This window comes from Corvus brachyrhynchos, unplaced genomic scaffold, assembly GCF_000691975.1.
Source record: "Corvus brachyrhynchos isolate BGI_N302 unplaced genomic scaffold, ASM69197v1 scaffold7, whole genome shotgun sequence".
NCBI lineage: Eukaryota > Metazoa > Chordata > Aves > Passeriformes > Corvidae > Corvus > Corvus brachyrhynchos.
This window is the reverse complement of record NW_008239054.1, coordinates 2,156,500-2,169,326: the sequence shown is the minus strand read 5'-3', so window position 1 is coordinate 2,169,326 and position 12,827 is coordinate 2,156,500. Positions and strand designations below refer to the sequence as shown.

The 12,827-nt window shown below is 38.4% G+C and overlaps 1 protein-coding gene across 1 annotated transcript in view; it reads right to left on the bottom strand.

Moving 5' to 3' along the window:
- The window catches only part of RPRD1A (regulation of nuclear pre-mRNA domain containing 1A), a 45,119-nt gene that overhangs the window by 30,912 nt on the left and 1,380 nt on the right, over positions 1–12,827 (bottom strand). Inside the window, exons 2-6 of the mRNA XM_017739072.1 lie at positions 3,325–3,509; positions 2,516–2,622; positions 2,341–2,435; positions 1,295–1,421; positions 1,022–1,197 (exon numbers count right to left, since the gene is read on the bottom strand). Of these exons, the coding sequence (XP_017594561.1) occupies positions 1,022–1,197; positions 1,295–1,421; positions 2,341–2,435; positions 2,516–2,622; positions 3,325–3,509 (690 nt within the window). The remainder of the gene's footprint in view (positions 1–1,021; positions 1,198–1,294; positions 1,422–2,340; positions 2,436–2,515; positions 2,623–3,324; positions 3,510–12,827) is intronic.

Here is a 12,827-nt window from a genome sequence, read left to right as displayed (position 1 = left end):
CTTCATCAATTGCTTTTCTGTGAGGCATAGAGGAAAGGAAGTAAGTCAGGAAGTAAGAGTAGGCTAGGAGTGATACAAATGATCTGAGTGACGACTTCAAATACATTGTGAACAGCATTTTCCTGAACAAAGGCACCACAAAATCGGAACTCAAGTTATGAAGTTATCAAAAGATAAAGAAACCACTAGAGAAAGAAAATGTTCTTGAAAGGCGTATATGACGAAACCTGAAGAGTAATTAATTTCGGGACCATATATGCATATGCTGCAGTTACAGGGCACCATGATTGTTCAGATATCTCCTCTTGCAAAATGTTGCAGCTTCAATTCCATTACTGTAATACCCACGTTAGCAATGGGAAGCAATTGACATGAAATTATGGACATATTCTAAATATGTGGAATGTTCAATAGGAGGCTTTACAGTAATAAATAGTAGGAAAGGAAAAAAGATGTCTGGTAACAGCAAAGAACAGAATAACTTAAAGGATCATTTGCTCATAATGAGCTGCTCACTCTGCATCCTTCTTTTCTGTTTGGTCCTGCTGGTGCTAATGCTGATACCAGCTGCGTAACAGGCCGTAGAAGCTACAACTACATTTTACTGGGTTTAATGGATACTTGAGTCAGGTTAAAAAGTTGTGCTGAAACCAGGAATTAAATTCTTATCCTTTAGCAAATACATAACTAAGACTTACAACAATGAATGAAAAGAGCATGGAAAAAAAATTACACTATAAAGAATTACGTTTGTAAGACTAAGGATAAGACTTTCTATCTGCACCACTAAAACTAAGTCTGTACATATAACAAAGACTGAATAGCTAAAAAAACAGAAAGAGCTGGTTTAGTAGGTTTAGAACAGTAGAATCAAACAATGTGTTAATAATGTGCTGGAAGCAAAGACGTAACAGTGGCAATTAAATATTTATCTTTGGAGAGAAAAGTTGTTTAGGCTAACTAAAAACATTTGCAAGAACAAGCTTTAGTGAAGAAGGGACTAAAACAAAACATTACGCACTTCCAGCTTATGTTCTTTCTCTGCAAGGAACTCTTTTTGACATCGGAGAAAGTCTGATAACATTCGAGTTAGCTGTTTTCTATCATCTATTTCAGCTGCCAACCTGCCATTGTAATCCGCCAGTAACATACATGCATCATCTACCATTTTGGAAAGTTGCTCTCCAGATTCCTTATCTAAAAAGCAAGCAGAGAAAAACAAGTAAAGCATGATTTCATTACGTACCATTATGTTCTTAGAACAGCATTTCGGTTACCAGGCCCCAACCCTCACCTGTTATTCTGTCTAACAGGGACACATCCTGGACCTCTATAGGCAAGGAAGCTATTCTCTGGTGAACTGCTGCATCCCCAGAGGCAGCGTTTTCTAGTTCTTGTAATGCTCTAATGAGATCTGTGGTCTGAAAAAAGCATGCAAGATTGAGAACTAGTTTAAATAAACAGATCCTAGAACAAAACAGAAGTATTTTACAACAAGCTTATTAGAATTGATTGGATGGTATTTTAACAGCATTTACAGTATCAGCTTTTAGAGTCAAAACAAAACGTAACGTTTAATTCTCAGCACAACATTGTTTTAAAGGTCACCTTTCTATAGGAGCTTTTTCATTTAAATTCCTGGTATAGGAATACTTATAAATCTTTTTTCTTCTTGACAGTAGTGATTATTTTACAGCACCTTTCATTTTATTATACATTTTTTGAAATTATTTTTCTTGTCGTTTTGCTTCACTATTGCAAAAGACTGTTATCAGTGCACTTCTTCTGAAAGTGGGGCTGATGTTCACAGAAGCCCAGATATCTGCTACAGAGAAACATACTAAACTGTGATGACTGGAGAACAGTCATTCTCTGCTACAACAAAAAACCTTTTGAGATAGGGCAATACCATAACAAAAAACCCACAAGAATTAGAAAAGCCATAACAGTGCAAGGTACACAAGAATTTTTCACAGCCATCATGACTGAAAGATTGAGAAATATTTTCTTGATAAATCCGTAACAACCTTATTCTAGTACATGTGTTACTCACTATTACCCTGGAAACCGAAGGAGAATTCAATACATCATAGGAACTACTGCTGAAATCCTGACATGAACAAAGCTGGACATACAGTTCATATACTGGGTTTACTGTCAAATACCTAAAGTTACAGCATACCCCACTGAAGAACTATGAAAAGCTTCAGGTGCAGGCACCCTTGCCCAGAAACAGTACCTCACTAAAAAGAACAACAGAGACCATTCAAAAACAAGAATTACTGAAAAATTCTATATGAAGCCATATGTAAATACAGAATTTTATACACATGGTTTTACCTGAGGAGGATCAGTGGGAGAACTTCGAGGTGAACAGTTATTTTCATCAACTTTTATCTGGTCATATGTGCGCTTCCTCACCTTTCTGTCTCCATCTAAAGGAAAACAAACACAGCAGTCAGGGTAATATTATTTCAAATGAGCCTGAAACTTCATACTCTCACAAAATACTTACACAAAGCTTGCCTAAGTTGTTCTAATACATCATTTTCATAAACAGACCTTTCTTCCCAGATAGATAGCACTCGACCAAGGTGTTTCTTACAACTCTCATCAGACTCACTGTTACAAGGAAAAGAAGCAAATATCAGCACTAGGTAGAAGTATAGCACTGCCACATGATATTTTTCACTGGAAGACCTTCACAGACCGTAGCAATATCCAAGCATCAGAAGTCAAATTATCTCAGAAAGTAACAAATTCACATTTTAAAGAAAGCAAAGACCAGTTCAACGTGTCCTAGCAAGCAAATGAAAAAAAAAAAAAAAAAAAAAAAAAAGGCCAACACCCAGCTCTGTTTTCTTCTCAACCCATAAATCTGCAAACACTACAAATAGGTTTATGTTGCTTCAACAGCTGTGTATCATTGTGAAAATAATCCTGTATCAAAACTCCAGCTTCCTCATGCAATGAGATTAGTGGCTGCTGGGGAAAAACAAATCATGCAACACCCAGTAATGAAAAATGTCAAACTGGTGTAGCACATAAACACAGACAGTAAGAAAGTCTTAATTGCAGGAATAGCTAACAGCTTTCCAAGGCAAAAAGGGACTGAATGCTGATGAATTTACTATCAAACTTCATCCAACAGTGTTAAGACTATCCAAGATCAAAAGAACACTGCATAAATTAAACTGACAAGACTTCAAATACAGAAATAGCACATGAAGACTAGCTGGGCCAGAAGAGATCAACTGATGACTTCTCTAAACACCCCTCAAATACAGTATGATGAAGGATACCGCATGTACAAGTTTACTGTACCTTGAAACATGCTTGAAAGCCTCCACTATGACTGGAGCAAAGTCTTTTGTAAATTCTGGTCCTTTCCTTTTGCTGTTCTGTATGACATCATTGGCCAAGTACAGGAACGTCAGCTTCCTATTTGGTTTTGCTAATAAAAAGAAAAATAAAGAATAATTAGAAATTTTATTTCCTTTAACTAATATCTATGTATCCAGGTTTATACTGAATACAAACACCCACCCCCCACACCTCCCCCACCCTGAAATCAATCACCCATTTTCATTACTGCTTGCACCATTTCACATTTTCAGTATTTTCATGTGGAAAGACTTTGGTCACCCATTAGGTTTTCTCTCCCTTCTGTTCTCTTTGTTCAAGTTCTTCTTCCTACATAGTATGACACAACTTCCATTTAGCGCTATCTCAAAAAACAAAAAGAAAAAACCCCCAGATATTCCAAAGTGTTCTTCATCCCCAAACTATTTCCAGGTGTTTTCCTGAGCCTTATATGGTTCCTGTTTGGTGGCCTTCATGGATTTCTTCCAAGTACTTCAGCTTTTTTTTAAGCCTGCATAAATTTCTTACACTCATGAAATCTTCTGACAAGGCACTTCACAGATCCACAATCACTCATGTGAAGAACCTCCTTCTTTTCAGCCTGAATTTCACTCAGTCATACGTAACCACTCCTCATTCTCACATTTAAGCAAACTGAACAGTCAGCCCCTAGTCAGTCTCCCTCTTTCACTGTGATACACCCCTTCCTCACTGTTAAAACACTTATGTGCCAGCAGCTGTAATATCACAAAAACACTTCCAAAAAACACTGTCAAGCTCATGCAGTGTATCTCTTCTCCAAGCATCTTAAACACCTTATCCCATCTCTCTTAATGTGCAATAGATTACAAGCTTCCAATTTACAAGTTGCTTCTCAAAATCTATTCCATGTTTTCTAAGTGCTTCTACCTGGCCATTTTCATTCATTTACAATCACGCTTCATCTAATCTTCGTTAGTCTACAAGTTTCTTGGAACTGAAACTGTTCTTGTAACACTTCTACCCTTGATTAACACCAGAATATCACTACCACCACATAATCTCAGTATGTACACCCTAAAAAGAGGCTTCTCTCTAAAGACAAGTTTTTTCTGCCCTCTCAAAGAAAGCAGCGCTGTGGTAAAGACAATATAGAATTTCTTATAATTTGTGCAAGCAAACATGATTTGATTTTGTTACTTTCTACTCCATCCTCTCAAAAATGTAGAGCCACCACCCTCACATATAAAGGGAAAATTCAATATTAAGATGCTTTCTCTAGGGAAATGCTTTTGAGAACAAATTTTCCACTACTGAAAGACTCCTCTGAAGGATTTCTCCTTGAAGTACTGAATTCTTTCCATCCTCTTGAACAGACACATCTAACAAGTTGGGAGTTCTGGATTGACTGGGGAAAAAACCCTCTCTTAAATGTAAAAATGCACTTCTCTTACAATCAAGGCAAACTAAAGACTAGCAAAAAAAACCTAGCTTGGAAGTGCTGGACACAAGATGGACTCTACAAAGAGTCTGCTCCAAACAGTGAAGCCACTACATGCAAGCACCCGGGAAATTACTCTATTTGGGTCAAAATCTGGCTAATCTAAAATGTAGGTTTTATAAACTTGTGCTGCTCAATTTCTATATTAAAACCTGACTGATGATAAAACAGTACATCTCCTACCTATGTTTCATGTATCAGAGTTTTGACACCTAGCAAGTTTTGAATTATTCAAAGAGAGAATCTCAGAAAAAACAAGTTGTCTCATAGGCATATCAAAAAGTAACTACCGTTTACCAAAGATGACCCTGCCCCCTCTCCCATTTTTTAAATAAGCCCAGAATTAGGAGTCAAAAATCTAATGAAGCAGGCTGTTCCCCATCCCATATCGTCTGGAACTGCATGCAGGATAGGCTCTTGTCCACCCATTTCACAGGAAAAAAACCCCTCATGTTTTAATCCTCAGTGATGTAACTCATTTGTGAGACCCCAACTTCCTTCTTTCCAATAAACAGCCGAATCAATCGGGCTGGCAAAAACAGAAGGTGGATACAGTGCCATGAAGCCAGGTCATGCCGATTCTCACAAAGCCCAGACTTTGTCTATTCACTATAGTAAAAGATTGATGTATCATATTTGGTAAAAGCATCCTAAACTCCAGAAAGTCACTTTCAGGCTTATTTCCCCTAATATTACCTTTTCAGCTTCCTACTTCAATTCAACATCAACAAAGCTATGAAGAATGAACAAAAATTCTAAACCCACTACTAAGCCATTTGTGGCTTTGGTTGAAAAGTCAACTAATATTCTACCCCTATGCTCACAAGGAAAATTGTGAACTAAAATTTAATTCCTTTTGCTGTAAGAGTATGCTGCACAAAATTCCAAAGGTAAAAATTATGTCTAGTCTTGAGAAGTGTTCCCCTTCCCTTCACAAATCTTCAAGACTTACATACTGGTCTACTAGCACTCTGCCTCACACGTGAGACTGAAGAGCAACATAACCTCTGGCAACTGAGGCTGAGCTGAAAACATTCTGTTGCTAGCATGACTGTAAATTAACCAGTGATTTCTGAAACACAAAATTAAATTCAGGACCAAATAAATCTGTTCTGGAAAAAGAACTATGTTTAAAACATCTCTCGTCAGTAGCAGTGACACTAACTTTCCAGCCCTGGGCATTGATAAACCTCAGAATAGCAAAATGGATCAAACAGACGATTTCTGAAGGTCCTCAACACATGGCAAGGTACTAGCAAAAGCATTCTTACTGTCAGAAGAAAATGAAGGGAAAAAACCTGTAAGAACTTAGGTTGAAGAAGGATCTGAAAGGAAAACACTGCCAGAATGTACAGCGTTAGAAGCAGCCAACCCACAGCATCTCTGGTACACCAAAAGTACAGTCTGCAAACACAAAACTATCAAGAAATCATCCGTGTTGGATCGAGTCATCTTTTCAGAAGATCTGTGCAGTGTTCACTTAACTCCTCTGCTTGTTGCAGTCAGATTCACCATTTAGCCACCAAAGCAGCTCCCTGGATTCTGAAATATTTTAACATGTCAACAGTGCTGGTTGGTAAAAGAGCCACATAAAGCAGATTACTCTTAAAGCAGCAACAGTGAGATGACATGGGACTGGCACCTTGCAAATGAAACTATGTCTGTCCCAAAAATGTATCTGACATGTTTAAATGGCAATGAATATTCTTCAGATAACAATGATATTTCACCAACGATTAGCATACTGAGATATCTACAGGGAGACTACATTATCAAGCCTCAGTTTTTGGCAATCCATCCTTCTCTGGAACGCATTCTTGTTAGCCCTGCATGGGTATGCCTGGCTCTCTAGCAGTTCAGTACAGATGCCCTGACATTATATGCTTTCGTCCATAATACTCAGAGAACTCTTAACACTGATAAGCCACCACTTTAGTGCAAGAAACCGGTATTTTACCCTGAAAGGCAATAAACCAGTCATTTTCACCAAGGTTAGCCCTGGAAATCAAAGTCAGAAATAATCACCTGTATTTGTCTTCTCCAGGTTTACCTCCTGCATTTGAAATTGAGCTCCTGTGAAGATTGCTAGAAACATGCCCATTAGTTTCATGCTGGTTTACACCTCTTCCCTAGAGCCTATCTTAGATATACTGGAAGAAACTACAGAAAAACACACAAGCATAAGAGATTTCACTTACATCCCACTACAAGTGTGTAGACTGACTGAGCCATCTGAAAACTTTACATCAAAGCTGTAACCTTCTACAGGCCAGCTCTGCTCTGTCAGCTGACCTTGAAAGAAAATACCACCTAACAAAAGGGAGACAATGAGAATTTGAGACAATAAGGATCAGTATGCTAAAATCCCACAACAGTTATCAGCACTAAACATTTCATTAGCATACTAAAGCTCTCTAGTATGCATTCAAATAAAGACTTGGCTCAGTTTCATTTGAATTACTTTAGTCTACATACATGGAGTATATGAGCAGCAGCACTTCTCCCAAAATCTCTGGGACATTTTCTGTCTCACAGCATGCTTCACACTTTCGCAAGAGGAGCTCATGACATCTCTGTGAATACCTGACAAGCTTTCAAGCTTTTTATTACAAGACCAAACATTGTTCAGTCAAGCAGCACTGAAACTTGAGTGCAAGACCACTGATCCTTCACACTGCAGAGAGCTAACATGGGTTTTTATGCAAGCTGATTAAGCAGAGCATCTTTGGAAATATTAGTCTAAAAAGCCACTTGAGAGGGGCTGCCACCAGAAAGGACAATTCAAAGATAACATAATCCATAAAAGGCATGTTGTAGAACAAGCACTTAACCTCATTAACCTTCTTCTAAGAAAAGGTTAAACTAGTGTTCAACCTTGCACAGTCACCTGGTGAATTTTACCAAGGTCTGATAATTGTTGTGTTTTCTTTTGAAAGAGGGAAAAGGGACTGCCCATTCCCCTCTGAATGTGTTCACGGTTTGAGGGTCTAAGTATTTTGACTCTGAGTTTGGAGACTAGTAACAAAGGGAACACTGCACACAGCCACTGTTGGGAAAAAGGCCATCAGCATCAAATTACCACGGGAATGCCAGAAAGCTGGTCACAGACCAAGGAAACCATTCCAACATAATTACTCTGCAGAAGCTTCCCACTGCACTTAGTGCATCTTGAATTACCTGAACATATGAAACAAACCAATTCCTTTCATTGCCTCACCTGGCTGGTAAAATGCTGCGATGGATATGCATCGACAGCAGCAACAGTTTCAGGATAGGAAAAAGACCATACACTTAAGTATTCCAAACCAGAATGGTGAAAGACAGGCAGGTACAGGTGACATACAGGTTTGGACGACACAATTCCAGTGTAACTATTTTAAATGAAAGGCTCTCATATTGCCACTCTATTGCTCCTGATTGCAGATCATTTTGTAAATCATGTACACAGCAAGTAAGTTTCCCTAACTTGACCCAATGCCCATTCACCCCAAGTTTTGCCTGTTTGTTGCTCTCCAAACCTTTTGGCATAGATGAGAAGATTCATGCAGGCATAACCAGTGAAATTAGAAAGCCATCGTTTTGCTTCTCTTAAGTAAAAGAAACCAAAATCTATTTATTCTCTCACACTGACCAATGACACTATACCACCATTAAGTAAAATAATCTTACAATCACCAGAAGAGAAAGATTCCTTCTCCTGGCAGAAAAAAAACACACCACATGGTACAGAAAATAATTGCTTTAAACCAGGAACTTGTTTCCTGTGATCCACTTCCCATCTGCAAGGCACTATATTGCAAGCATTTTTGGATGTAGTTGTGCTCCAAAGCAGCTAAATATTAAGAGTAATTCAGATGTACTACAACTTTCAAATCTGCTTTCAGTGTTGCTATGCCTTCTCAATTTACTTACTAAAATCTTCCAAATTTCAGCAGCTGCCACAACAGCCAGCAGCCTCAGAAAAACATACTGCATCAATGCCAACAGCTATACTGGATGAGGACCCAAGCACCAGCATATGTCCCAGCAGCAGAAGCTGCAGATGATCCATAAACAAGCAAAAAAAGGAGCTTCTTATACCACTGAACGACTCCAACACCACAAAACAAAACAAAAAACATAATAAACTGGAACAGCAGGTGAACTGGCAGAGTCAAGCACTACAAATACATCCCCCTGTAGCAGCCTAGATGCACCTACACAACTGTGGCTGTCTTAAAGGTAATACAAAATGGCTCTACTGACCTAGATAAGCTGCACGGGGAAGCCAATGATCAGCGTGACACGGGTGAGGTGACAGATGACAGCCAAAACAAGAGGTCAAGTGATTAAGAGGGATGGGGGATGATCACCATCAGTTTCTGTTACTGACTTATCAATGAGATGACCCATCAGCCTCTGAGGAAACAGATACTTGAATCTGAAATTAGGTTTAAAGATACAACACGACAATGTCCTGTGCAGAGCCAAGACTTGGACACGATGATCCTTGTGGGTCCCCTCCAACTCAGAATATTCTGTGCTTCTGTGGTTACTAAAATATCACTAAGAAATAAATACTTAACAAGTGGCGGAGCTGGGCCTGGAAAAGCTAACAGAAAATGAGACGATAGGAAAAGATTATTATGGACAACTAACTGGAACTCAAAATAACAAGTTCCATATTACAAACTTTAAACAATTTGGGTTTTTTTTTCTTTGAAAAAGAACATATTATAACCAAGTACAGCAAATTGCACATTGAGCCTACTGAACAAGCAGTTACTGTTCACCCTTGAAGGCAGATGCTTTGAATTGCAGAACTGAAACTTTTCATTTCAAAACAAAACCAACAAGTACCAAACCTCTACAGTTGCAAAGCATCCTGAAAGCAGGGAGTAAGAAATGTATGCAAGAGAACATACCTGACTTGCAAATAACAAAAAATAATTCTCAACAGACTCCATCTCAGAGGAGCCTATTCAAAGGAGTTTCCTAAGGGGTTTCCCAGTAGCCATTCAGTGACTGCAGGCTTACACAACAAATTTGTATCTGTTATGCCACCACTCTGTTTAAAAAGAAACGCTGTAAGTCATTCCCTTTTTGGAAACACAAAATTACATAGTTCAAATGGGCCCACCTGTTGCCTTTTTAAAATGACTGATGTAATCACATCACAAATTAATTAATTAGTACTACTTAACTACTTAAATACTGAATAAGCTTATGACTACCAAGTAATTAGCTATTTAACTTTGAGCAATACATTTCATACATCTGAAATCTAGCTGATGCAGGATCATTTTCCTCAGTACACACTTTTCAAGAAAACCTGTACACGAAGGTGTATTGAACTGATGATCTGTAGAGATGCCAGAATATGGAACCTGACCACTGCCAATTAACCCAAGTAAACAGAAAGGCACTAACATTTCATGCTGCATAAATTATACGAAGATTTGAAAAGCTGTCTTTTCACCTCTACTCCAATGTGGTATAAAGAAAACGACTATTTTAAAAATAAAAGAATCAGAACCAAACATTTAGGAAAAAAAGAGCTCTGATCTTCACACTTGTCTTTACGAATAACTAGAGACATGCTCAGAAAGGCTCATGCATGCTCATCTGAAGCTGGAGATCTTTTACCAAAACTGAAAGCATCCAGAAAAAAAACGTAGTATCATTGTACTGTGTTCAACCCAACTAGTTATACAATGTTCCTGAAAGGCAGTAGGCTGGAAGGAAGGTCTGGAGACGGGAGTGACAATAAAAAAGGTGATAAAATGAAAGGAAATAAAATCTAGGAAGGGAAGGTTTCAGGATACTACTGGCTAGCAATAGCAGCTGACAATGACAATAATTTTTGTATCCATATTCCCCAAATAGAGGTAATTTTCCTCTCAGGTACAAGAGAAATCATGTTTCTATGGCTTGGATGACAAGCAAGTCAGGAGCCTTAAACTTGAATTCTAGTTACAGCCTCATTGCCAATATTCTACTTTGTGGTGTTTCATGCACTTGCTTCACCACATGACACCGGTTTTCCTCTCATCTTTCCCATGCTGTCTGCTTAGATCACTACACCCACCTTTGGGGATTAGGCACCATCTTACAATTTTGTGCTGCAATTAGCCAGAAGTTAGTGTCAGGTAAATGCAAGCTAACATTCACGAAGCTCGGGTATTATATGAGATGGAAAATTAAGATACATCCTGTGTATATTAACTATGCCACCTTCAAATGAAACTTCCTATTTTCCAATATTAAACATTTCACATAGGCCTAAAAGCCCAGAAGAAAAGGGTCAGGACCTTGAAAGCAACTAAGCTACTCCTACCACAGGTAGAGTTTCACATGCTTTCCACAGACCCTTGAAGGCTGGCATCCAAAGAAAGGTCACAGAAAAATCTTACTTTGAAGCAGCAAAAGCTGGATGACAACGTCAACAAACAAAACAAACCCAATTATGGCAGCTATTCTCACCAAAAGCTCAAAAGAAGGTTGTTATCCTTGCCTCTCAATGCCACTTTCAGACATGTAGCCCAGGTTTCAAAGATCTCATTTCTCCAGTTAGTCAACCAGCATAACAGGAAAACTGAAGTTAGGAACTGACATTAATATCATAGATTACTATGAACTAGTATTGTGCATGTTAATTAAGATGAGCAACCAAAACTCTGTCTCTATTTCAATTAAGATACTTCTCTGGTATCATTCAAAACCCCAAGCATTCACATTGTCTGATTACAAGGCCCAGAAAGGTGAAATTTTTCAGACAGATGGGAGACCCATTAATTTTCTCCTGGAACAAAAAAGCAAGCTTGCAACTAGCATAGAGTGAAAAGGTGTTTATTTCCTAAGATGGAATATGCCTCCAAGTCGGTCTTTCTTCAGTCAATATAAAAAATAATTCAACTCATGCCTCAAAGTTCAAAAGATAACATTTCCCACAAAAAGAGTACTTTAAACAAAACCACAGTAGTCATATTACACAAAACTCAGTGGTTCCTTCCTCTTTCGTAAATCCTGTAATGGCTTAGTGCTGTTTTTCCTCTCAATCTGAAAGATTGAGTCTTCTATTTTTCCCATTAAAGATCCACATATTAGTGAGGGTCCAAAGGAAGCTACTGGAAAACAGCATCATTTCCTAGAGCAAAGCAGAGTTCTAGCAAGTGAGTTTTCTTTTTCTTAAAAGAACCAACTTAAGATCAAGTTATTTTCCAGTCAGGTCAAATAAACCTTCATATGCCATGCCTTTCACTCCCTGAACCACTGCCTATAGCTGCAAGTTCTTTCCCGTTAAACGGGAAGCCACATTAGCATTTAAGTCTGCACACTGAACACAGCTTAAGAAACTCATGTTTTTATTATGATAACATTGGTATTAACCATCTGGCAAAACCAGGAAGTAAAAACTACTTTGGACACACTACACTGCTCTTCCCTCAGTGTATTCTCATCCTCATCTGCCCTTCAAGAACAGTTTCTGGCAAGAAAACCTGAGTGGATAAGGAATTCAAATAGTATTACAGCTAACCATCACTACAGACGATGAAAAATAATGCCTAAAAAGGATCCGTCTTGAAAGAGCTGTAATTAATACTAACAACAAAAAGCCTTAAACCCCTGGGTCGCCGGATTCCTTCCCGTTTCCCACTTTCCTTTCTTCTTCACAAAAAAAAAAAAAAAAAAAAAAAAAAAAGGGGAGATAAAACACAAGGGGAAGCCTCCTCAGAGGCATCTTGTTAAAGGGAGAAGGAAGCATAGGAGAAGGATCCGTCTTGAAAGAGCTGTAATTAATACTAACAACAAAAAGCCTTAAACCCCTGGGTCGCCGGATTCCTTCCCGTTTCCCACTTTCCTTTCTTCTTCACAAAAAAAAAAAAAAAAAAAAAAAAAAAAGGGGAGATAAAACACAAGGGGAAGCCTCCTCAGAGGCATCTTGTTAAAGGGAGAAGGAAGCATAGGAGGGAAGAAAGAGGAGCGAGGGGAGGAGAAGCACCTG